At 44.6% G+C, this 26,433-nt stretch overlaps 3 protein-coding genes across 7 annotated transcripts in view; 1 reads left to right on the forward strand and 2 right to left on the reverse strand.

Annotated features, from left to right (window-relative positions):
* The window catches only part of Egfr (epidermal growth factor receptor), a 261,496-nt gene extending 250,764 nt beyond the window's left edge, over positions 1-10,732 (reverse strand). The window contains exon 1 of the mRNA XM_075865133.1: positions 10,497-10,732. Coding sequence (XP_075721248.1) covers positions 10,497-10,581 — 85 coding nt within the window. The 5' untranslated portion in view covers positions 10,582-10,732. The remainder of the gene's footprint in view (positions 1-10,496) is intronic.
* Positions 10,733-11,391: 659 nt separating this feature from the next.
* Positions 11,392-13,745, forward strand: LOC119169773 (small ribosomal subunit protein eS26). Its single transcript, XM_075865136.1, has 3 exons — positions 11,392-11,587; positions 12,143-12,457; positions 13,663-13,745. Exons 1-3 carry the CDS (start codon positions 11,585-11,587, stop codon positions 13,705-13,707), a joined length of 363 nt encoding a protein of 120 aa, XP_075721251.1. The 5' UTR covers positions 11,392-11,584; the 3' UTR covers positions 13,708-13,745.
* An 8,946-nt stretch (positions 13,746-22,691) lies between these two features.
* Positions 22,692-26,433, reverse strand: part of LOC119165735 (SET domain containing 2) — a 138,195-nt gene continuing 134,453 nt past the window's right edge. For all 5 annotated transcript variants that reach the window (XM_075865140.1, XM_075865141.1, XM_075865139.1 and 2 more), the window contains 2 exons: positions 25,078-25,257; positions 22,692-24,345 (listed from right to left, as the gene is read on the reverse strand). In XM_075865140.1, the coding sequence (XP_075721255.1) occupies positions 24,178-24,345; positions 25,078-25,257 (348 nt within the window). In that variant the 3' untranslated portion in view covers positions 22,692-24,177. The remainder of the gene's footprint in view (positions 24,346-25,077; positions 25,258-26,433) is intronic.

The following is a 26,433-nucleotide window of genomic DNA, read 5'->3' on the forward strand; positions in this document are numbered from 1 at the left end:
TAACGGCACCAAGTCTGCCAGTACAAGACCCTCGTTAATGAATAAGGGAAAGAAGCGTATACCTAAGGGCTCGTTTTTCCGTGTTTTGACACAATATTAATGAGATCTAACAGACAGTAATGCCAAAGAATGTACAGGGGAAGTTATTAGAACCAATGCAATATAAATAAGAAGAAAGAAAAGTGGGTGAAAAAATAACCTACCGTGAGCAGGAACTTGCTCTTCAGGCGCGTACACTGTAAGCAAAAACTATCCGAGTTTGGGGTTTTTCCGGCTCATGACCTCTGAAAACTCTCTCGCGTTTAAAATTACTACCTCGCGTAGGAGTAAAAGATGGTACATGACATAGTTTTACCACCACCTCTCAGGCAAGTAGTAAAAGGATGTCAAAATCCAGTTTTACCACTTAGGGAGTTTTCTATCACGTGATTTTTAACCTGCGTTTCAGAGTTTATTACCACGTGACTGCAAGGTGCAGCTGCTTCGGCGGCTTTTGCCCAATACCCCCCTTGTGACGCTCTCAATGAATACTGAAGGTACGCGAAGCCCACAGATGTTTTTTTTTTGTTTTTTTTTTTTGCATCGCCGTGCCTCTGGACTGACTACGAGTCAGCGCACTTTTACTGGAACTGGGGGCAGCATAAGCACAACAAGTGAGAACAGCATTCTTTGAACGAAAAAAAAAACAGAAAAAGACGGAGGGGGGGGGGCTCTCAAAAGAGAAAAAAAAAGAAAGAAAACCTGCTGTGGAAACTTGTCCTGCATATTTTCGCAAATTGTTGCTTTTGCTCGGCGGTGGCTTTGGAGACAGACAGTGCAAGAAGCTCGGTATCTGTGTGTCTGGTTGGGCTGATGGATCTCACGTGTTTCCTACATCGTCAAACGACAGTGCGCTTTCAAGCGCCTCCGAACCTGCACGTCGCGGATATTTCCAGTTCGCGGATATCTCCAGATCTGCCAGTGGTAACAAAATCAATCTGGTGTCATCGTCCGTGCTTGCCTGATGGAGAAGCAATAAGCAACATGCTTCACTCTCTCGTCGGCACCGAGCCGCGGCCACCAGTGTCCAGTGTGAGTTTGTCGCCGGGGCAGGTGAAAGAAGCATCGCATATATTTTGTTCTACAGTAGGCGATGTCTGCACAAGTAAAGTGCTGCCCGAATTGCCCACCTCATGCACCAACTGTTCTCAAACATGTAGCACGAAGCCGATAAGAGGCAGACGGAACCAACAAGCGGCGGCCGGTGAGCACGAAGAAAACCCGGACCTGCCCGGATGGTGGCCTTTCGTTTGAAGTATGCATACACCGCCCCGTCTCCGCAAGATAGCGGTCACGTATTCATTTGTGTCTGAAATGACGACGAAATTCGCACAGGATATGTGTTCTGTGATCGCCAGCTGTGTTTCATCGAATAGCCGTGCTCCTCGAAAAGGCCTAGAACGCCGCCGGTAAGAAGCTTGTGTGCAGGCGTGCACCGCTCCTCTACGCCCGTTGTGATGAATATGTGCTGCTACTGTGTTTGTGCACCGTCGCTCAATTAAAATCATTGAGCTACCATGGTTTCTGTGTACTTAGGTATACTTTATGGACTTGTGCATCAGCAGTGCTAACACGCGTGGGGCAAAGAGCCCGGTGTGCCAAGCAATTATTGGATAATCAAAAAGGTGAGATTGTGTAGATTTATAATAAAAGGTCGGTGTGACATTTAGTGCCTTGCAGCCCACCTGAAGCTTACGCTTGCACCTTCAAGCGTTGTTGTTAATCGATGGAAAAAAGGAGCTCTCCTACCGGTACTACTTGGCCGGTCAAAAAGTCGTGCCTATATATATACCGGATTGTCGAAGTGTAGTAGAGCAACGCGTGCAGTCTGTTAAAGAAAGAAAAAAAAACGCGTGCAGTCTGTTCTAGTGGTGTATTATTCTGCATTTGTTGTGTGTGCGTGTTTGTCTGTATGTGAATCTATATGTCACCAATTCTGCCGTTCAATAAATTCAATAAATTTGTCGTCTCTGGCCGAATGCACCCATCAATTTTTATTTTTTTACCACCAGAAATAACTTTCAGTAATCACCTAAAAAACCTTGTGAAGGTAGTAAAAATTTACTCTCTCTATACTCGCTGAAAACCTCACTGGGGTAAATATTTACTACTCTCCCTACGTTCAAAAACTCAGTTAGCACGAGAGTAAATTTTTACCTCGGTAGTAGGTGGTAAAAAAAACTCAGGAAAGGTAGTGCGCTAGAGGACAAATGGTTTACCCAGTTTTTGAGGTTATTTCAGGTCATTTTTGTTTAGTGTGTACAATGTAGTAATTTCTTAACCAACTATTACGCATGCAATACTGCCCTCGGAGACGTTTTCATGACATCGTCTGTGAGATACACAGGTTGTGTATTACATTATTGAGAACGAAACAAAATGGCAATAGGGTGCAATGAACATTAAGAATTTCTACCAACGGATAAAACGATTATAGCTTGAGTTCGAACTCAACACTTTACCATAACGCGATTCCCCAGATTAAACGATAATGCTTAACTCTCGAAACCACCAAAAGGCTGTTAATTAAGACCCACGCTTTGCGATCGTGGAAGAGGAAAAGTGAATGTTATATGCTCTATTGACCCCGTCAAGTGTCCTTCGTAAACAAAACGGGAACCATAGAAAACATTACTTTTCCTTGAGCGTTCACAAGATCTCCCAGCTGAACATACGCCCAGAAATTATTAGGACTATTCAATTAAATAAACGAAATGGGCCATTACCTTTCTGTGTTAATGAATTTTTATTATGAAGAGCCCAAACGAAAAAAAAGCAATAGTACACCTGATAGTTGAAACAGGAACCATAGAAAACATTACCTTTCCTTGCGCGTTCACTGGCAAGATTTCCCAGCTGAACAAAAGTCCAGAGATTATTAGGACTATTCAATTAAATAAACGAAATGGGCCATTACCTTTCTGTGTTAATGAATTTTTATTATGAAGAGCCCAAACGAAAAAAAAGCAATAGTACACCTGATAGTTGAAACAGGAACCATAGAAAACATTACCTTTCCTTGCGCGTTCACTGGCAAGATTTCCCAGCTGAACAAAAGTCCAGAGATTATTAGGACTATTCAATTAAATAAACGAAATGGGCCATTACCTTTCTGTGTTAATGAATTTCCATATTGAAGAGCCCAAACGAAAAAAAAAAAAAGCTATATCACACCTGATATTTGAAACCGGTAGTTACTACACCTTCGAATGTTCGTCATTCCATGAGAACAGTTCAACATTCTAACACATCTGCTACATAATAGGCGCTGCTGCACATCACTGTAGTTAAGCATCTATTAATTACTACTCAATATGAAGCTAGTTTTCTGTTTGAACAGTTTATCAAGGGCTGCACAAAAAGGACAAAAATGAAGTGGGAACACAGCCCGCCGCGAAACAGCAGCAACAAAAAAGAAAGCAAACGTGATAATTAGGTTGGTGACATAAAATAAGATTAATGAGGGAACAAGAGACGATACGCGGCGTTTGTGATGCTTCAAGACAGACGTATAAGAAGGATTAAGAGAAGTGTGATACCCACGACTCCTCAACCTCATTGCCTAATGGGCGAAGAAGGCGCGAAGCGGATTCTCCCGGTCGGAAGAGACTTCCCGCTGCCAGCGGGTCACGGCTGGAGCTGACCCCGACACGCCGCTTTGCATCGCCACGGCCGGCCATCTTTCCTGGTACTTCGCATCCTTGCATGCGGCATGGGTAAGCACACTGGCCAAGACCTCCGTTTATACACGCTGATATTTTCCGGCAAAACGTGCGCCACGCATCACCACTCGGGAAAGGACGAAGCGCTCATATTTTATACATCCAGCCTCGTACATTGGAAACTTTTTAGAAGTGCTTGCGTTCGTATTTCATGAGCGTTCTCAAAAAGCAGTTGTGGGGGCGCTGGCAGGAGAAACGAGTGCAGGGAAATTCATCAAGTGATTGTTTTCCTCATTATATACACTCTAATGAAACCAAGAGAAATGCAGAGGACATTATTTGTAGTCTCCGACTATGGTGTAGTAATTATAATATAACATCAACACCATTACTGCACTACAATCAGGGACATACGGCATAACCTCTTCTCCTATTATTTTATATTTTCACAGCTCCATTGTCACAAGGTTTGTACAGGGATGGTATTGGCGAAGGGAAAAGTCACAATTTTGTATATTTTGTGTGTGCATAAATACGAGCACACATACAAACAACCGCCCGAACGTACATAGAGAAAAGTTGTATCGCCCCCTTCTTCGCCTTCCCGGACAAGAAAATGTTGGCCACGACTCTGAGAATGTGAAATCGATACATTCTCTTTTTTTTTACGTGTCACGTCACGCTAACGTGTGCGCGATGCCTAATCCGCGATCTCGCCTTATGAGGCAGCACAGCAGGAACAAAGCGAAACTTTGCTCACCACCGAAGCGATAAGATTGTATAACTTTCAAACGCAAACAATGAAGAATTGATTGATTTGTGGGGTTTAACATCCCGAAACCATCATTTGATTATGAGAGACGCCGTAGTGGAGGGCTCAGGAAATTTTGATCACCTGGGGTTCTTTAACGTGCACCCAAATCTGAGCACACGGGCCTACAACATTTCCGCCTCCATTGAAAATGCAGCCGCCGCAGCCGGGATTCGAACCCGCGACCTGTGGGTCAGCAGCCAAGTTCCTTAGACACTAGATTACCACGGCGGGGCTCGATCCTGGTATAGTCACCCCGTGAATGAAGCCGCGAACTTCGCAAACTCCGAAGAGAGTTTGCGCAAAAGCTGCAATGCCGTTAGTTTCAGGCAGTTGGGGGGAAAACAATAGCCGCAGCAGATCCGACGCTGACACACGACGACGGCTACGACGCGCTCGGCGCACCAACATGACAGGCGAACGAGGTCGACGTCATCGCGGGCCGAACGCGCGTACCGCGAGGGGGCGATCCATCCAGAGAGAGTTGGTTCTAACTGGTGCTCAGCACGTTTCAGCCAGCCTCTCGAGGAAAAAGGATCAGACGCTTCTCGTTTCAGCGCAACACGTACTTGTCCGTCGCCAATTGACAGCGCGGTGACAATATTTATTCAGCGAATTTGTATTTCCTTGCGTGTAATCTCTCGCGGAGCTGCGGTCACGACAGCTACACAACTCGTTCACATGCCACTTGCAAGTGACAAAGATGAAATCTGGGGTGCACGTTAAAGAACCCTAGGTGGTCGAAATTTTTGGAGCCCTCCACTACGGCGTCTCTCATAATCATATGGTGGTTTTGTGACGTTAAACCCCACATATCAATCAATCAATCAAAGACGAAATCTTGAAACTGTAGCTGACTAGCATCGACTACGGGTCCTTTCGTTTATTTACTGTGCGGCTGCGGTCGAGCCGCAGCGAAGCCACCTGACAGAGCTCGCGGGTCGCAGCGACAGCAGCATCACACCAGCTGGCTCTTTAAACTATGTACGTAGGCACAAATATTTGTAGGGATACCGAGATTTGACTGCACAATATGATTTCTAAACAGTTAACAAATTGCAAAGGCCGGATTAAAAGTGGCAGCGACAGCCACGAATGGGAGGAGAAGAAAGATCAGTGCAAAGAGTGCACGCAAAACATCAACGACAAAGCTGCTTTCCCCCGAAATTCCAGTTAAAAATGGCAAAGCTAATGCAACAAAGTGCAGCGGCGAGCGACCATGTGTAAACCGACAGACATCCGTTGCAAAGACAACGCAGCCCTGCTATTCGTCCCAGGAGAAGAGGAGGCCGCGGGGAGTGATAAAGGGGCAGCAGAAAGAAAGAAAACATTTCGACGTGGGGCTCTTAGGCCCCACGTGTGAATCCCTAACAATGCCGAGACACAGCGACAGAGTGCGTGCAGGCGAACGGAGGGTGCTTCCCCGATTAGGCGACGCCGGACCACACGGGCAGCGCCAATTTTAGACGTCCCGCCGCGCTTAGCACATGCAGAAAAGCTCGCGCACGGAGCCCGAACGGCGGGTGAAGACCTCCCCCCCGCACAACCGTCGTCCCCTGTCCGCTTTCTCCGTGCTTTCGGGCATGCTGCCGCCGTCACCTCTTAAAATTCCACCCGCTCTGCAACGGTCCGCTGTCCCAACGCCCGCATCGACCAGAGCCCCGTCTGCTTTCGCGCCCATTACCGATGCCTGTTCAATGTTCAAAAGAAGAGTGGCTCTTGCATCGACACAACCGCAACTATAACAATGCTTGTGATGCCAGAAGCTCGCGCTCAATCGCGAAAAGATAGCAGCGTACTCTGTACTTCCCCTCAGAAAAAAAAAAATCATGCGGCGCTGTGGAACATAACTGAATGCAGGAACAGCGCAACCTACAAGTAGTTACTTCGTAACTACGGAAGCGAAGAAACAAGGACAGAAAAGAGCGCTGTTTTCTGTCCTTGTTTTTTCGCTTCCGTAGTTACGAAGTAACTACTTGTAGGTTGCGCTGTTCCTGCATTCAGTTATGTCCTACCAACTTGCCCAAGCTTCCACGCATCATAGCTGTGGAACACACAGACAAGATGTCCCTGCCCCCCACCTCTGTTTTCACAATCTTCTGTCACGAGTTCAAGTTCAGAATTCCAGAAGATCTCGAAAGCTGCGTTTTAATTAAGCTGATGTTTTGATAACTCGTCAGCTGAAACTCACGAACAGGTGAGAAGCTTCGTGGGCTTAAATGTGGCCTTCCATCTCCTTTTCTCCCGCATTTTGAATCACGTCCTGCAGCTTTCCCTCGGCGCCCCACCGGATTAGCGAAACGATGCCGACGAACACTCTGCTGCGTGGACCGAGCGAGCACAGAAGCCACCGCTCCGCGGATACGAATGAGAGCGAGTTGGTTTGCCCGCGTTTGAGACCTCTGCCATGCAACCTCTACGTCACCGTGTCAATTCTCCGCGCTTTCGCGTGCCAGCTTTTGGTGGAGCATGATTAATTCTTCCTCTATCTCTGATCTTGACAGCGCTTCGCAAGAAATTGCCCGACAATGAAACAAGAGAGGGCAAAAGAAGGCCGGGCTTTGAAACGAAAAAAAAAAAATGTGGCTCAACGGAGCGAAAATGCAGAGCCAGTAGAATGAGGGCGAGGGAAGTGCCATTGTTTCGTATATGACAAAGAGGATCAGAAGCGCGGTGCAAGAAGAGCCACCGTCGTTCACTACAGGCCTGCCCTGCGCGCGACCTCTCGTCTCGCCTGTACCCTAGCAGGTAAACGCTCCCGCTCTCCGTGTACAGGCAGCAGAGGCCTGTCAGGTGGTCTGCACTCTTTCGACCACGACCGTCATTTCTCGTTTTCGCTTTTCCACTCAACAATATTTCCGGACCTTCTCGTAAAATCCGTGGGAAGACACCTTTTTGGCATAGCTAGTTGCAAGTTCCTCCTGCCTGACCTATTCAAGGTACTCCGAGCAACAGGAATACCCCAAAGGCATACACACACATCTAGCGAGCGTCGAACAAATCTTGTAAAGTAATACTGATTACCCTGACACCTACTGCGCACAGGAGACGCCAAAACTGGGACCTCCGTCAGCACTCACTTAGCAATACGTAATGTAAACGCATTCCCTGAATATGGATGGGTCGGTGCGCATAAGGTGAACATAATCAACTAATAACCGGTAACTGGCCTCTGTACATAAAGTGGTATGCGTACAGCCATTTCATAAAAAAATTCGCTGAACCTTCTATTTCCCGAAACCTGCGCTCTCTTTTCTTCTTTTTGCATGCCGCTTATCTGACACGCAAATTCGCGCAGTTTGCAATTCACCCGCCAAGGCCCAAGTGCGAAATGAGGTGAGAGACCTCTGCAAGTGGTGCGTTGTATTCGATGCGCCTGTACACTGACTTAAGCAAAAAGCAGAAAATGTCAAATAGGAGGCGAACTATACTTTCGACGCGTACACAAACCCTAACTAGGCACGGTGCAAGTTTTATAAGTACTCGAGCCAACAAAGCTGTTCGGATTTTAAAGACTGGTACTTCATCTAAATGGTTCGGAATCCAGGAAGAGACAATTCGCGGGCGGCGCAATTTTTCACGAGCCTGTCGACGCCACCGTGAGACGACAGACATGGAGCGAATGGAACCCTCGTTCAGCCCCCTTCCGAGCTTGATATCAAAGCGCACCTCTACCTCCTTCAATTCGGCGAGGCTGCTTGAAAAACCGACTCGGCAGACCCCCCCCCCCCCCCCCTAGAAAAAAAAAAAGATTCGCACAATCGTCGCAGAGGCAGATCATCTACTAAAGACACACAGAAGACCGAGTAAGCGCGGCTCCAATCTACAGGGGGGCAGAGCTCCGAAAAAGTAGTGTGTGTGTGTGTGTGTGTGGGGGGGGGGGGTGATCGCGGATGAATGTACAGCACGTAAAAGCAGCGGGCTAGACAGGAAGGGGACGAAGCAAGCAAAGGCTGCGCTTGGGAAGACAGGTCGGCGGCTAGCACGAAGAAGAAAGCAAAAAACTCGCAAAAGCCGGTTTCATTGAAGACCGCGCCGACGGAGCAGCGTAACATCTACTCCAACCCTGCTCTCCCTCGCCTCTACGGTGGCATCCTTCCCTCCGGCGAACCTGACTGGAGGGCGAACGATTGAGCAGGCAGCGCTTTTTCTAAACCACGCGCGACACTGGCTTCGATGTGCCGGCTTCTCTCCGTACGCTCCTAGGAGAAGAAACCGAAAGCGATCAATAATGTTAAAAGAACAATTATAATGATATAAAGCTTGGGAAACACGGCCTGTCGTCAAGAAAACTTGGCGTATCGCGACGATGAGAGATGTTTGTCTTCGCTGAAGCCACGGAACGAGTGTAGCCGCACAACCGAAGGAATGTCCGAAGAGAGAGTGTAATCCGAACGAAGTAGTACTTGCCTGATAGGAACGATGGATTGCGATATGACACTGACATGTCACAACGCGCTTGAGTCGCGTGAAACCCTCTCATTGACGGTCGATTAGGCGAGCTCACCACACTTCCGATTTCGTTTGGAAATCGCAGCTTGACGAAAGATTTATAAACAGCCGTGGCCAGGCTGTGGCGCTATCGGCACGAAATGGAAAGCTCTTTCTCTGATTTAAAGATACGTTTGTAATGCTCTTGAGAATGTGTCAACTGGTGGCCTTTAGGGACTTCTTCGACATCATTACGCTATAGTGCACGTCGATTTACCAAAAATATTTTAAGAAAAAAAAAAGAAAGACGCTTGCAATGAACAATTTGACTGAATGCTCGCGATGAATCGAAAGAACGCTCAGAATCGTTGACAAGCATTCCATAAATGTAAAAATTTATGCGGCGTGCCTGAAGTTTCAGGTAGCGCAAGAATTATTTGACACATGACATGGGAAGGGACGATACATTTGTCTGAAGTTTCCAGCTCTAGATGGATTCAAGAAATAGTAGAATGCCACTAATTAAAACGAGCATAACATTGTGATTTTTGGCGCTACAAAACACGTACACATGTAAGAGACAGAGGACAGACAGAAATACGAGCGATGCCTAGAAATCCAAAAAGCGGTTGCTCCGACATTTTTCGCTCATCTTGTTGGTCTTTTAAGTATCTTGTTCTGAACGATTCTTTTCGTAATAGAACTGCCACGCATGGGTGTGGTTGTATCTAAGCCTTGTGAGATGTATACGTGCGTGTGGTTGGCTGGAAATGTAGCCAAGTAATTCAAACACTTACAGCATAAGGCGATCGAAGCCAAACGGCTAGGCTATAAATTAACACACTCATCACATCATCATTACGTACACGGAAGTGGCTAAGCAGCTTGGAGTTGGGGAAATGACAAAGTGACATAATGGCAATGGACCTTGGAACCAGCCGCTAACGACCCGTTGTAATCAGTTCTCGAAAACGGGCCCAGCGTTATGTCAATATTCCGAGCGCGGTAGTTACAATAATCAGCACCACAGTGAATCGTAAAGGTAACTGAAGTTTCATTTGTTACAACCAACAGGTAGATCTCCAACAACTCACAAAGCACGAAACATTTCGCCAGCGACTCGACGATTCAAAACAGTTTCGATTCGGTCGTGAAATCACGACGCATTTCTTCGCCCGACAATGTGCGAGAATGCGAACCGTTGTAAGTTGACGCGATTTTCGCCAGGTGAGGGGGGTTCAGCAACTCGTTATGAAAAGGACTGAGGTTTGATAAAAACAGTTGGTCGATTATCGAGACACACTGCGAGGGTTTAGCTAGAGCAGTAGTTCCGTGCGCAAGGACTCCTAAAGACAAGAGTCGCGGCTCGGTCCCTGACCAACGGTTACTGCTACCGATTTAAGGAGAGTCCTTTTAAAGTCACCTGCCGCTGCGAACTTTGTCCCCAAAGGCGAGCGTCTGCCGACGCCAACCCCGAGGAGTCCATTTAAGAAGACCAGCGTAGCGTGACAGCCGCGGCCAGACCAGCGGACCGTGACGGCAAGGGGACTTGCCTTTTTCTTCCAAGACGCCGTGGACAGTGGCGATCAGCCTTGCAGCGACGCCGAAGACGACAACAGTCCGGAAGAATAAATCCATCGTAGCGATCCGGCGAATCGTGGGCACGTTGGATCCACACACTGTCACGGACGACGCATGCTCACACCTGACGGGCACGAGACACCGTTGAAAATCGCCGCCGCCGCCGACCCGCGCTCACAAGACACTTCTCCCATCCGCGCGCCGCGAATCAACGCGTACTTTTCTCCGCACGTTGCCACTTTCGTCAACAGGCGGCGCAACAAGCGGCGCTCGACCTTAGCTCCGCAGTACAGACAGCGGCAAACTCCCATTGGCTGATGTGTAAAACTTGTCACAACACTTTTGTCTCAAAAGCTACAAAAATATGTGATGAAAATACAATGCCTAAATCAAGAAACAAAACATTTAATTTTTCGCAGTATTTTTTCAATTGCTACGTGAGTTTTAGAACATCAAAAAATTGTTTGCTTCAAAATGTTTCGCAGCGCCACTTCACACTTTCAGAAGCTTCTTACGAAAACTTTAAAAAAAAACTTTGTGTGTTATTAAAAGTATTTTTACTTTACAAATACTTGACTTAGTTGTTTTATAATGTATTATTTAGAGGGAAAGAACAACTTTCAAGCTTAATTGTTCGCGCAGGCATAAGTTGTGAAAATTACAAACTTCACCTCTTCAAATAAAAAACTCTAACCTACTATATAAATTGAGCTCAAAAATCTTATTTATTTATATTACAAATGCTCATTGTTATATAACTTCACAACTATTTTACATTTTACGAGTTAGGTAGTGCACAAGATCATCACTAGGCGTTAAAATGTCAAAAAAGTTTTTTTGTGTGTTCATCCGCGCACAAATGCCAACCAACTTTCCAAGTTTACTTCGCTAAATTTGGTGTATTGGCCTTAGTAAGTTGATAAAACATTTAATAGTTTTGACTGACTGAAATAAAACTTACAACTGTTTGTCAAAATTGTCGCAGTAGAGAAACGTCGACTGCACTATTTTTCGACGGAGCACGCTGTCACACTCTTTTCGGCTTCACTGCTCGTCGAACATGGTAAGCATGGCGCTCCGCTCTTCGCAATTTTTGACTGTTAAATTATATCTAAGGCGTGAAATCGGATCGGCATTTGACGTACTCCTCAGCATGTAAGTGCAGAACTCATAACGGCGCACGAAGCTGCCTGAAAACAACGATAGTGCATGGAAATAGACATTTGTGTTAGGCTTAGGCGACACCATGTGTTGCAGGGTTGGCACCGGCACATCTCCCGTCTTGGGAGTTGCAGCACTTGTTCGCATTGTGAAAGCAAAGTTAATGTGTTATTGATGAAATTGTTGTCAGTTCTGCGAGTACCTTCCTGTATGTCTACGCGAGTCTCGTGTCTCGCGAAGTTTGCGAAGCCGCAAGTGCCTGTTGCATGCAGGAAAAAGGCAGGGCTGTGTTTTCACTGTTTCAGCATTTAATCTGAAGTTCTTTGTTCATGAACAGTGATGGGTATTGTAGTGCAACAACTTAACCTAATCGTGTTGTAATGTGGGTAACGCACATGCTATCGCGAATGCGATTTTACCGTGCGACCACGCTTGACCCTTTCCGAATCTCGCCCAGACGTCCAAGAGGCGCAACAACGGTCGCTCCAAGCACGGCCGCGGCCACGTGAAGCCCGTCCGGTGCACCAACTGTGCGCGCTGCGTGCCCAAAGACAAGGCGATCAAGAAGTTCGTCATCCGCAACATCGTGGAGGCGGCCGCCGTGCGAGACATCACAGTGGCCAGCGTGTACGAGTCGTACCCGCTGCCCAAGCTGTACGCCAAGCTGCACTACTGCGTCTCCTGCGCCATTCACTCCAAGATCGTGCGCAACAGGTCCAAGGAGGCACGCAAGGACCGCGCACCGCCCCCGAGGTTCCCCAGGGCCACGGCGGTGAGTTTTTGTTCCACACATTTGTGCCACTGCCCGCCGTTTTTCCGAGGGGCTCGTTTATATTTGAGCCACGTGATTGCAAAAACATCGGCGGGTGGATTAGTTGGTGCTTCGTATTTGTTCAGCAGACTGGTAACGTGTAGACGACAGACACAACTGGTTTAATAACCCATCACACGACCACATTTATATGCAGAAGTGTGCATGTCATGATAATATTTTGGACATGCACACACTTTTGTTTAAATTTGTTCTTCTTTGGTGTAAACAAACAAGTGTTAGCACTCCACTCGTTATGTGTAGATCTCTTTCCATTATCTGTTTTCATGCTCCCAGCCTATTGAACAAGGGCAGCCAGGTGAACCAGACAATTAGGCCAGGGGGAGCATAAGGGACATTGTTTTATCTAAATGTAGTGTTTTAATTATGACATACATTGAAGTGGGCAAAAGAAGGTCAGGGATATTCCATGTGCATTATAGTTACAAGATAAAGCCTCCTATCATATCTCTAGTGTAATTGTCTGATTCATGTGGTGTACTGTCCTCTGATTTTCCATGGGACATATAATGGCAAGAAGCAATCTTTCATGTACAAGTTAACAGACAGCTGCTATTCTTACAATTTAGAAAGGCTGCACATGCATCGTACCACTTTCAGATCACAGCTGCAGCCTGTTGTAGCTTAGGGACCGAGCAATGTTTACCTGGTCAAGTAAACTTTTTGTTTACAGACAATGCGAACTCCAACAACTTGGACTGCTTCACTATAACTAGATTTTACAAGTTAAACGTGTGGTACATGCCTAGTATGAAAGCACTGCTTATTACACTTCGCGATGCATAGCTCGGTTTAGCTATGTCACTATCAGATGCCTAAGCCAACATGCAGGTATTGAAACAGCTGCTGATGTTAATTGGTATGGTTGACAGAGCTCTGCCTGTATTTCATTGCCAGAAGTAGTTGCGTAATGCATGTGACATTCAGTGTGGAGTTAGGTGCCACACAGTTTAACGTGTGCATTTAATGTGTAGGCTTGAAATATTCTCAAGAAAATAGGCTAATTCAGTTTTGTTTGCCCGACCATTTTAACTTGAAAACCAGAAACATTATGTATATATTCTTAAACCTGTTGTGCTTGTACTTCTTGTGTAGCATGTTGGTCAATGTGGAAGTCTTGAATAAATCTCTGTGTTCTATTGCAGGACCTGGCACGTGGGCCCAATGCACCGCGTGTGGCTGTCAAATAGTGTGTGAATAAAAAAAAGTCTTGTTCACTTGCAAACTAGTTGATTTGTGTTTGAGTATTCTTCGAACACCATTCAATGCCATCCACTCCACTGTGGTAGCTTCGTGACTAAAGTGTTTTGCTGCTAAGTGCAAGAGTACGAATTCAGTTCTTGTTCAGGGAGGCTTAATTTCAATGGGAGCGAAATGCAGCTGCAACAATGATTGTATAGATTAAAAAGGAAAAAACAAGTATTTCAGCTTTATCTAAATGTGCTGCAGTGGTATCACGAGCTTATCACGATTTTCTTGGAAGATTTTCAGAATTTTTAATAAAGTGAGAACCTTATAATCATTCACTATACTCAGACTGGTAAGAACCCACACGTGCAGTCTCGTGATTTGCTGGGGAGACTTCCACATGAAAGCTGTCTGGCAGATTGTACATGGGCACAACTGCAAATCTCCCAAAAAGTGCTAGCACCACGGTGAAGTAAGGTTACTGTACTGCTTGGAAAAGGATCACATAAGAATCTTTCGGTTGGCTTCTTGGCGACATATCGTGGCAGTGTGGCGTCACTGGAAAAGGGCAATTTACGATGTCCTAGTGGCACACGTGCCATCTGCTCGCGGTACACGATAAGTGCATCGTTTCGTGATTCTGACTGATGTGCATGCATGTAGGATGCACAGTTTGCACTATGAGAAACTTAATTTGTTGGAATAACTTCCTTTGTAGTGGGGCTGACTTGCTGATACTCGGACAGAAACAACAAAATAAGCAAATGGCTTATACGTGCTGGCTGATTTCGGTGTGAGGAGACTTAACACTGCACCACCAGGAAACTAAAAACGCTTTTCTGCGATCACGTGTGGCTGGAACTCTACCTGCGAGCCTTGAAATTTAGCATATCAGAAAAGTGAGTTGAGAGGAAGCCGTGGGAGAAGTAAGCTGGTGTATGTTTTACTGTTTCACTAAGTTGCAGTGGTGTAAAAGAACAACTGCCAGAGTACAGTTTGTGACATAAAAATCAAAGTGGTACTGTTATACAACACTTGCGTAATCAAAGGATGAAATGTGACACTAGTGTACTGTGGCTCGAACGGCCATCTTCATCGGCCGCCTATCAATCATGGCGCGCTCAGGTGCATGTGCATGCCCATGCGCTTTGTTTCTCCTAACCGCGGACCACGCTGCATGAGGAACGAAACGCTTGGGCATGCACCTGAGTGCGCCATAATTATAAGGCAGCCGATGAAGATGGCCGTTCGAACCACAGTACACTGGTGTTGCATTTTATCCTTTGATTATGCAGGTGTTGTATAACAGTGCCACTGATTTTTTTGTCACAAACTGTACTCTGGCAGTTGTTCATTTATGTCACTTCAACTTTGTGAAACAGTAAAACATACACCAGCTTACTTCTTCCATGGCTTCCCCCTCAACTCACTTTTCTGATATGCTGAAATTCGAGGTTGACAGGTTGAGTTCCAGTCACATGTGCCACTTGGTGGGAATGCTGGTGCATAAGAGCACACTGTCAGAACAAGCAACAGAAGGTAAAACTAAGTGTGACAGCTTGGGCTAGTTGGTATGGCGTGACGATAGTTAAAGCGCGAAACAAAACGACGACAGAGACAAGAAGGACACGAGCGTATCCTTCTTGTCTCTGTGCCGTCGTTTTGTTATCGTGCTATAACTTTCGTCATGCACAACTAAGCTCACAACTGCGCAGCCAATTTAGTCATGCATCACGATATGTTGACATAGATTCTTCATACGAGCCGAGCAGGCCCAGTACTTGAAATGCATTCATTAAATATGTTAGGGGAGCAGGTGAAGTGGCACAGTCTGGTCTTGCGCTTGTAGTCTAGCTTTCCATTCTAACTATACACCTTTTTGCTGCAGCGGTTAAAAAATGCCGCCATAATGGGCTGTGCACAGAAGTACTAAGGCGGGAGTCACAGCCACGGCAGCACATTTTTTTTTTGCGGGGGGTGGGGGGCGTGGGGAAGTAATGCGTAGCCCAGAAAGGACTATGGCGGTGCCCAGGGAACCGTTTTTCAAAGGTCTTGTGCAACTTAAGGAGGCAGCGACATTCGCACCTCTAAGCAGCTTTGACCAACGAGCGTGTACTCGAGAATAGCACGGTCAGAGACTTACTTCACCATTGGAGAACATTGTCTGCTATATGAGCAGGGTCTACAGAGTCAAAGAAATCTTTCTTGCTTTAGTGGGTTCACCTATTTTTTGTTTTGTTTTGTACAACAGGAAATATGCCTGCAGAATATCTAAACGTGCTTAAAAATGGAAGCAATTTTCTAAAAACAAAAATCAAATATTGTCGTTCGGTTACAAGAAAAAAGTGGGATGTATACATTGCATTGACCTATGACTTGTCTGGAAAAGTAAGACCCCACCTGTGATGTGTCATGTCATGAGTGCACCAAGTTGTGATCCTTATGCCCCATTTCTCCTGACAGAAAGGCTCAAAGCAAGTGGTACACCTGGGCACTTCAAAAACCATGCAAAAAAAAAAATTCTGGCACAACTCTTTTCCAACTGTGGTACACAAGGTACACTTATGCCTGTTATGCTGTGCTAGCGACTGCCTGACCTCTTTGCATACACCAACGATTTAAATGCGAAGGCATTGAAGATTTCGTTTCACAGAAATTCCGGCGTGGCCGTCGATGCGAGATATCACTTGGTCCACGACTGAAAAATCAAGAAAGATGCAAATGAAATTAATAAAGATTTCCGGCTTCGAGTGAATATCGAACCCAGGCTGTTTGTGTGGCAAGCTAGTGTTCTACCACATAGCCATGCGTCTCCTTGGAAGTACAATGAAAAGAACTTCTTCTGCTTGGAAATTCCGTGAAAGTAACCCATACATTACGAACAGATATGTCGTGTATACAGCATTCACAATACAACATGCAATATTGCACTAATACTGCATGGTACAAGTGTACATTGCAATCGGGCATCAGAACATGTGATTATTTATTTATTTATTTATTTGTAAATACTGCCAATCCCAAAGGGATCATAGCAGGAGGGCATATACAATAGTTGAATACAAAATAACACAAATTGTGATACAATGGAAACACCAACTAATTATAAAAAAAAGTGCAACACAAGAGCGATTAGTGGCACAATAATATAAAAAAACAGGCTTGCATAAAAAAACCGTAGGCAAGGGAAGAAAAAAAAAGGAGAAAAAGAGAAAAAGAAAAAGCATTGTGAGACTATGGTGTAAGCATTTTTACACAGTGGTGCTTCAGAGCGAGGCGACAAATGCATACTGTGGGGTTTCTGGTATTCGAAAAGAAAAAAGTAAGAGAGACAATGGATGAAGAACTGTGACAGGTGTAGTTTCATACATAAAAAAAAAAACTGTCTGTCAGGGTTCAAGGTACGCTTTCAAGTGCAGTTAAGAACTGTGTTAGTGATGTGCTTTCTATGATATGTAAGGGAATGTTATTCCATTCTCTTATGGTCAGTGGAAAAAATGAATTTTCGAAACAGTCGGTATGGAAGGTGTATTCAGTGAGCATCTGCGTATGGTTATATCTGGTAGGGCGTGTTTGTAAACTTGTTAAGAAGTTTGTGGCATCAATATTTACTTTGTTATGAACTATTAAGTACATAAATTTCAGTCTAGCTATTCTGGCTCGGCGCTGTAGAGTATCTATACCAGCAATTTCCATTAACACCGTAGGTGATTCATGTGGCCCATACTTGTTAAAAATGAACCGTATTGCCTTTCTTTGTACACCTTTAAGTTTAGCGATGTCTTGTTTAGTAAAAGGAAATCATACTATGTTTCCGTACTCTAGTATCGGTCGGACAAATGTATTATAAGCCAACAGTTTGGTATCTATGGTGGCTAAACGGAGGCGGCGTCTGATAAAAAAGAGTCGTTTGAGCGCGGTGGCTGTTATGTGGCTTATGTGACTACTCCATCTAAGGTCATCAGTTATTGTTAATCCCAAGTATTTATGTTTAGTAATGGCGCTTAATTCTGTGTCATTAATTTTATACGGGAATAATGATTTATTCCTTTTTCTCGACATTATGAGTAGGGTTGATTTTTTTGCATTTATTGTCATTTGCCGATCGGAGCACCATTTTATTACTGTTTGTAAAGCACGGTCAAGGGCTACATGATCTTCATGCGTGTCATTATTAAGACTTCGTGGTTTAAAGCTGGCTGCCCGTTACAAAAGGCATTCATGTTACTTTGCGTATTCCCGTATCGCCACATAGTGGATGCATAGTATGTGCAAAAACATTTCACTAGCATAATTTCTCATGGTTTAATAAAGTAAGCTATCCATTACACAAAAGCTTCATTGACACAGGCCACTATCCATTGTTGCATTTTAGTAATCCACAATTGAAACTTCTCCAGTAACATCACACAACAATAAGCATGCACTAAGTGGTTGAAGTATGCACTAGGGACACAATATCGTTATCTCGAACTCTTCTTAAAGATGAAGCCTAGTGGGTTCCCCAATTTCAGCTCCTTTAAGTCTCTTATGTTGTAAAGACGAGTAACTGACTTACGCCTGAATGTCCACCCCTATATAAAATTTCTGCTTTTATTTAAGCAAGCCATCTCAATGTGGTGTCACCAAATGCACTGAATCCTGTAGATGTACTTATGAACTCCATCCAGGTCAGAGGTACTAACTTTTCTCCCAGATCTTGTGTACTTGCGTTCTCTTTCGTTTCCCCACTGTCTTAGAGCAGCGGTTGACAACTCGCAGCCTGCAAGAAAGTATCATATGGCACCCGGCACAACGTGCCTTCCTTCCCCTTGAGAAATTTGTAAACATGGGGTGGGTGCTGGAGTTGACGTTTCGACCAGCCGCATTGTCTTTTTCAATGCCACTGCAATGAAAAAAAAAAGAGAAGTCCGCCTGTCGAAACATCGACACCAGTACCCTACCCCAGTCTTCGAATATCTCATCACAAGCTTCCATCTTGCCCTTCTTAAAGTTATTTTGTATTCGCTCAATTTGTCACTTCATATCTGCAGGTGGACACGGCATTTCCACCTCAAATAGGGTAAGACAGGAACAAAGAAAGATCACTTCCAGTTGGCATGGGTATCTATGTGTTACATTGGCTGCAGAGACACCGCCGGAGGCATGAACTGGTCGATGTCGCCAGGCAGAAGACGAGTTTATTCTGCACTTGAAATTTATATTTCTAAGCAAGACAGGTTTATATTCCCGTCTTTACAGAATCTGCTAATGTAGAGACTTTTGTGCGTGTACTACACCAAACCAGACATTGTGTGCAGTGACAATTGTACTGTACCACAATCGCCTCTCATCATACCCTCCTCTTTCTTTCCCTTATCCCCGTGAGGAGTAGCAGGCCAGAAAGCCGCTTTCAAGGCCGACCTCTCCTCCTCCTTTTCATTAAACACAGTCTTCCTCTTATATCACGAAAGGAAGGCAAAGAGTGCAGAGAGGGAACAAGGAGAGAGAGGAAGAAGCATGCGCATTCTGTCTTGCATTCATTTTGGCAAATGCTGTCATTGCAGCACTATGTTAGTAAATTGTAACCTTACGACATGCACAATGAAAATCAACAGGATTAGAGCACTTCAGTCCTGTATGCTTTTGTTAATGTACCAAATTATCTTTTCGTCTGCAATGTCGCCCCCCCCCCCTTCCCCTTCGATCTGTCATGCAACACTTGCTGTGTCAGTTTCACACAATTCAACCATGCGCCTCAAACAGTTGCCGATCCTTGGTCTAGAGCACCAATCTCACCTTTTTTTTTCATTCGGCCCTAAACTTCAGGATCAATGTCTTAGCTGCAGCTTTTGGTCACATAGGCTATTTGGGGTAAAAAAAGACTAAAAGGAAGCGAATCATGGAGCCATCTGCATCATGAGTTGTCTTGTGACGTAATAATGCCCACCAAGCAAGACAAAAACATGCGTGCTTGTTATGCAGTTAGGCTTAGCAAGCAAATGCTTAAAAATACACTATAAAGTAAAACAATGAATTGGTTTAGATTGATAAAGTGTCCTCTGAGAACTGTAATGTCGTTAATCTATCATCGTAAGTTCGTTATTAGAGAAGAAAACGAAGGCCAAAATGTCATTTTTAAATTTCGTGCCAAAATCAGCGCGCATGACGTCAAGTTTCAGAGTACGATTGTCGTATTTCGCCAACAAGGCTTGATGAAATTTCCCGAATCTTCGTATGGCAAGTCTCTGGCCCCTTTAGCAGACACAGTGCTTCATTTTACGTATTACGAGCTATGTAAGCCTAAGTGAACACCCTCGAAACTTGCGTCACAACATTTGGTGCAGAAATTTCAAGGCAGCGTCACTACCCGCATTTTCTTTTTGCACACTTTCTGACTTATTAAGCATCTTCCCACAGTGATTTTGGAATTGTGAATGGGTAATTCAATAATAAGAGAAAAATTGTTTTTTTCTTTAGTGTCCCTTTCAAATATGCTCCGACACGGTTATTGGCCATTGCAGTAATCCAATTACGAAAAAAAAAAATCACATCATATCCATGGAGTGAATGATGAGTGGGGCAAAGCGTCTGTCAGTCTGTTTGTGCGACCGTTCGTCTGTCTGTCTGTCCGTCCGTCAAGTATCGCCTTCTTGCATCTTTTCATCATATATTCATCATATACAAGTGCTGCCATCCAGCGGAGATTCTAAGGACTAATTGAAAAGTGGCTACTACTAAATACTACAAACACAGGACACAGAGCCCACGGCGTAAGGAGCTTTGCCCCTAGAACAAAATCCACAGTAATACACTAGAACTATACTACTATACTCAAAACTAAGAAAGTGAGAAAGATGCTATAAATCTAGAACTCTAGCTACCGTACACGCAGTAGTACAAGAGTTTAAAAAGATTCTATAGAAAAAACGTGAATCTAATTCAGTGTGTCACCGATACCACGTCTTGAAAACGTGTTAAGTAGTTCATCTTGGTTTTCTACATGTGCCACAACAGCAGAAAATCGCAGCGCTGATAGCGACGTGCAGTGACTGAGGAAGCTTTTACTGAAGTGCAACAGATTCATCCAATTATCCCTCAAACAAAATGGTTAAGTTGTGCACGACTGTAAAATATGTACTAGTATGAAGCAATCAAGCAAGAAATAGTAGTCCTCACACCAATATTTAATATGTGTCCAACGTTTTGCCCCACTTTTACCACGGTTACATGTGCCTTGTGAAACTAGTGTTTTTAAAGCTGTAGACTCAACACTTCAAATAATTTATGGGGTTTTACCTACCCAAAGCCCAAGATGATTAAGGGATGCAATGGTGGAGAGCTACAGGAATTTGGACGACATTTAGTTCCTTAATGTGCACACGGGTCTATTGACTTTTGCCTCCATCAGGCCCAACATATGTGAAGGCCAGGTTAAAACTGGTTCAAGCAGTACTATGACAGCACGCTCATCTCTGCCAAAAGATCAATCTTCCAGTCCATAGAGTTTTCTAAATATCCACAAGAGGGAACTCTGGCGCTAGTGTCTGTGGGAGGTGCTACGCACAGCGATTCAGCCAGCATGGGAATGATGGGTATGACATGTATTTGCCTAGTCTTTGTATTTTATGTGCGTTCTGGCTTTGCATGGCTTGATGCTGCTTTGTCACAAAACAACAATCGGCAAATGTTCTGCAGTTGCACTTCACCACCTTGATCTTTTAGGCTTGCCACTTATTGACTTTTGCCTCCATCAGGCCCAACATATGTGAAGGCCAGGTTAAAACTGGTTCAAGCAGTACTATGACAGCACGCTCATCTCTGCCAAAAGATCAATCTTCCAGTCCATAGAGTTTTCTAAATATCCACAAGAGGGAACTCTGGCGCTTAGTGTCTGTGGGAGCTGCTACGCACAGCGATTCAGCCAGCATGGGAATGATGGGTATGACATGGATTTGCCTAGTCTTTGTATTTTATGTGCGTTCTGGCTTTGTATGGCTTGATGCTGCTTTGTCACAAAACAACAATCGGCAAATGTTCTGCAGTTGCATTTCACCACCTTAATCTTTTAGGCTTGCCACTTCAAATTGGATAATGAAGTGAAAAACTGTTAGTTCTTTACTTCAAAACAAAACCAAAACACCGCAATAAACAGTGTCACAAGTGTGCATGCCGCCCGCAAGCACGTAGACTAGCCCAATCCATGTCATACCATCATTCTTATGGTCACTGAACGATCGCAGTGCCAGAGTCTCCTCCAGTTAATTTTAATAAACTCTGTTATGTTCCAATCAACATCATGAAGGGCAAGAGGCAGTAGGGTTGTGGACAAGGGGCTCGGAAATGAACTTTAATCTCTCCATTGATCTAGGCATACTCGTTGATAAGGCTTCACACTTTTCGAGTGGCAGGAGCAGAGAACTACTTTCTATATTAATGCATGTAACTGCGCCCTCATTGGGTCTTTCATTGCAGAGTCCACAAGCCTCCACATCACCTGCCACACGGAAGTTCTCACAGCATAAGTAGAGGCATGCCAGACGTTTTGACAGTAATGTATTAACACCACACTTCATTTATTCTGGAAGTAGACCTTTTACGATGCAGGAATTAAGATATTGCCAATGACCGACTAATGTGCCATTATGTTAAAACTTCTTCTATAGGACCCGAATTCTGAATGTAAGAACAGCGCAACCTAGAAGTAGTTACTAAGTAACTGTCTTACCAACTTGCCCAAGGTTCCACGCTTCTTCAAGACCCAAATTCAAAGCCAGACAATTAATTGACCTTATATTATTGGACAGTCATATGTTCAACTTATGTTTTCAAAAGTGCAGCTTACTGGCAACAATAAAAATTGTTGTAACAAAAGTGTGTTACATCTGCATACTACACGTTTCCAATATATAATTTAGCAGCTAACAATCACTTCCTGAAGTGGCCTACAGACAGAGCATATGCCTAGTGAGCAAGTGTAAAGGATGGCACAGAGAGGTAGCAAAAATATGAAATATGTATGTTTTATTCCAATCATTGGATCAAGCCATCTGAATGTGGCATTATTGTACATCAGATGACAGTTTCTACGTATATGCCCTTACCATATTTACAATGCCCCCAAAATGAACGAAGAAAAATTACAGCGCGAACTCGCGACTCTTTTTTGGCCCAAAAGGAGTCTGCTCAAATTATAGGTGTCAACATTTCCGCACTGCACTGAATATTGTTAAGCCATGCATCGTCGTCAGAGAGGAAACTTGACAGCACATGATGAGCATCGTGCAGCGAGGTCATTTCACATAATAGTTAAATAAAGACAAATTGAACAACTTTATGTACACAAAAGAAAGACAAAGAAGAGGTGAGGGCATATGTGAGGGAAAGTTGCGCTTCAAAGAGTCTTCCGCAACCTCAGTCGAAAAAGTGATAGCAATGAGACTGTACAAGAGGGGACCGTCGTTTCTTGCCGATCCCAGTGCAATATGAATTATTTACAGAATGGTGACACCTCCAAATCGATTTCCAACACAATTGACTCTTCTTGCACAACAACTATCAATAAGTGTCGTATGCATTGTCAGCGACTTTCCTCAGAAAAAATCATGCGTCTTGTGTACTACATGCAGGGAAAAGGAGTTGAATCATCAGTAGCACAGTTCATACAGGGACAGTTGTTCTGAATTAGCAGCAACTACAGAAACAAAATGTGTTAGAATGTTCACCTTTGGGTATTGTAAAGTTATGAGACAACAAGAAAATCCGATAATGAAGAAAGAAACAGACAAAATCATGCAGGAAATAATTAGAAGGCAAGTCCATTACGTTATGGCAGTACAGAACCAGTTCATCACAAAAGCTTAACTTTCAATTCCCCACCATAAATAGGTGAAAATCACTGGTATGAACAAATGACTTGAAGCCAAAGAAATAGGGACGCTTTGACCTGTCCAAAGTGTATGGCATCCCCGCTGAATCCATTCACACTGGCCTGCAAAGTGCAAATCGGCCGCTAAAGCTGTACTCGCACAAAACAGCTCCCAGCAACTGTAATCTATCTTATGAACTGTTTCCTGGGAAAAGCAGTACAGGACCAAGTGTTCATTCACTTGTGCAGGCGTACAGATAAGCACCTTAGGTAGACTCCGCCGCTTCGACAACAGCTTGAAACCTCTGGCTGCCTGCCAGTGTTGGACACGCCACTGTTACAGGACTTGACGGGCCAGGCACTTGTGCCCAATGCACTTCCTTACAACCGACTGTTTTGCTTGGAAGTTTCCGGCAATTGTGCGACACTTATCACATTGTGACACATGGGAAGAGTAATGCTGCCTGGCAGTCTAGTGGTCCCTGGATTAGAGCCTCGAAGACAGTCAAAGGATGACGGAAGTCAGCCTTGGTAACGCTGCACTGATGGCCAGCACTATTCAGCGTCATGTCGGCCACCCTTCATTTACTTGCAGTTTGCTTCTCTGTGCATAATCAATGGCGCACTACTCGTCCTTGGGGGAGACAGTCTTGTCCTTCCGGTAGACGGGGCCATATTTGGCCATGTACTTCTGGATGAACTCTTTTGCCTTGTGCTTCACATTGTCGTTGCACTCCAAGTCTTCGACGTTCTTGCAGTGCTTCAGCTCCTTGGCCATCACGAAGTGTGTGAGCTGAGAAGAAAATAGACAAGAGCGTATTGCCAGCTATTTGTACCATCAATAAGCCTGAAGTGCGTGCCAATTCTCGTGAGCTAAATGAAAACTGCTAGCAAAAGCACACTTGCCAACACATGCCACTGTCTAACAAGCTGTCACAGAGCAGGGCAATCCCTTCTATACAAGAATTCAAATCAGATCATTAAAACAGAATTAAGGTTGAGTTGTTGCATCCTTTTGCTCCTGATTAGAGAAGAGAACATAAATGCACAAAATATTCACAGAAAGCCCATGACCATGATAGCCTTCTAAGCTAGCAAGTTCTTTAATAAAGCTGCCATAAAAAACTTTGCACTGCATGTCACCTAATGCAGCAATTTGGCGAAAATGAGCTAAAATTAAAAAGTTTAACACTACTGAACTAATGAGCATGCGATCACCGGTCAACAATGATTGAATATTATGTGGGGTTTAACGTCCCTAAACCACCATATGATTATGAGAGACACCGTAGTGGAGGCCTCCAGAAATTTTGACCACCTGGGGTTCTTTAACGAGCACCCAAATCTGAGCACATGGGCCTAGAGCATTTTTGCCTCCATCGAAAACGCAGTCGCCGCAGCTGGGATTCGATCCCGCGATCTCCAGGTTAGCAGCAGAGTACCTTAGCCACTAGAACACCGCAGCGGGGCGCGGTCAACAATTTCAGCCTCGATAATTTAGTAAAGCTAGATAAGGTGTACTTACTTTGCGGGCAAGATGCTTGAAGTCCTCGGTGCTTTGAATTCGCCCAAGCTTGCAATCTGGTTTGCGGAAAGGGTTCAGACAGTGCACAATGTGGGAAGAGATCTTGGAACGAAACAATTCTTTGATCTTTTTGGCCACTTCTGAGGTGTCAGCAGCCACTGTCACAGCTTTCTTCTTGCTCTGCAGACAGAAAGTCATCATGTAACTTTCATACACATACAGGCTTTATGCCAAACACACCACCACGTACATGCCACTCTACAAACGCACCTAATGCTTGATGTATTGCAATCACATTTTTTACGTACAATGCAGGAACGGGACCATTGACAACCAAACGAAAACGCGTTATGATACAAGCAATACGGAACAAAGCCCAATTTGTTGGGTAGTTCACACAATAATGGGCAACGGACTGTGTCCACTCCTTTACGTTAAATAGACCTTTTCATGTCTTTGGCACCATTTCTGTTTACTGTTCAAATAGTGCATTGCTATTTGCACGCCCACTTCTGACACTGACATGCTGTATTTTTCCTTAAAGCACACATGCAAGCACACCCAAGACCATTGCACTTCATAGCACTAACTTGCTCCACTGAAAAAATGGTTCTGCATATGACCAGAAAAACTTTCCCAGGCCCTCAATTCATAAAAATAATAATACAAAAGCAGACAAGGTTTCCCAGTATACGCAAGGCGTGCTTGTGTTCCGCTTGTACAAATTTTCAACAGCCTTTCAAGCAGAGCAAGGTATGCAACCGTTTATACATTGCAGCTACAACATGGCTATATAGTCAACTCCTCACCATTAGAAGTTGCCTAATTAGAATTTATCGGTTAATTAGAAGTCAACAAGTAGTCTAATAAATTTTGTACGCATGCCAATAGAAAGACATGCTTGATACTTTAGAAGTTATTTTCAAGTCGACAACCTTGAGGCGACAGCAATTTTTCAATAAAACAGGGACTTTTTCATGTACCAAGACCACGTACCAAGACCGCCAAGACAGCTGTCCGATCACGCTGTTGTCACCATCCCCACTGCCCGCAGCACCACGGTTCATGAAGTGGCCATCTTAATTAGTAAACGCCAGGGCATTGCAGTGATTGCATCAGCTAATTAGGTCTGGCGTTGTGATGTGTCGAGTCATTCAGCCGCACGCTGGGTTGTAGTCTGGTTGAAGTTAGAACAGCGCGACTGGACGCTGGCGGAGCAGAATGCTCAAACACACACACAGCGCTGTGTGTATGTTTGCGTGTCATGCTCCATCCCCGTCCAGTTGTACTGTTCAAACATAGCCTGATAAATCAACTAGCCTACCAACGCAGTGTGGGTTGATTTCGCACGTGCTT

The sequence above is a fragment of the Rhipicephalus microplus genome, chromosome 1 (assembly GCF_043290135.1).
Source record: "Rhipicephalus microplus isolate Deutch F79 chromosome 1, USDA_Rmic, whole genome shotgun sequence".
In the NCBI taxonomy this organism is placed as follows: domain Eukaryota; kingdom Metazoa; phylum Arthropoda; class Arachnida; order Ixodida; family Ixodidae; genus Rhipicephalus; species Rhipicephalus microplus.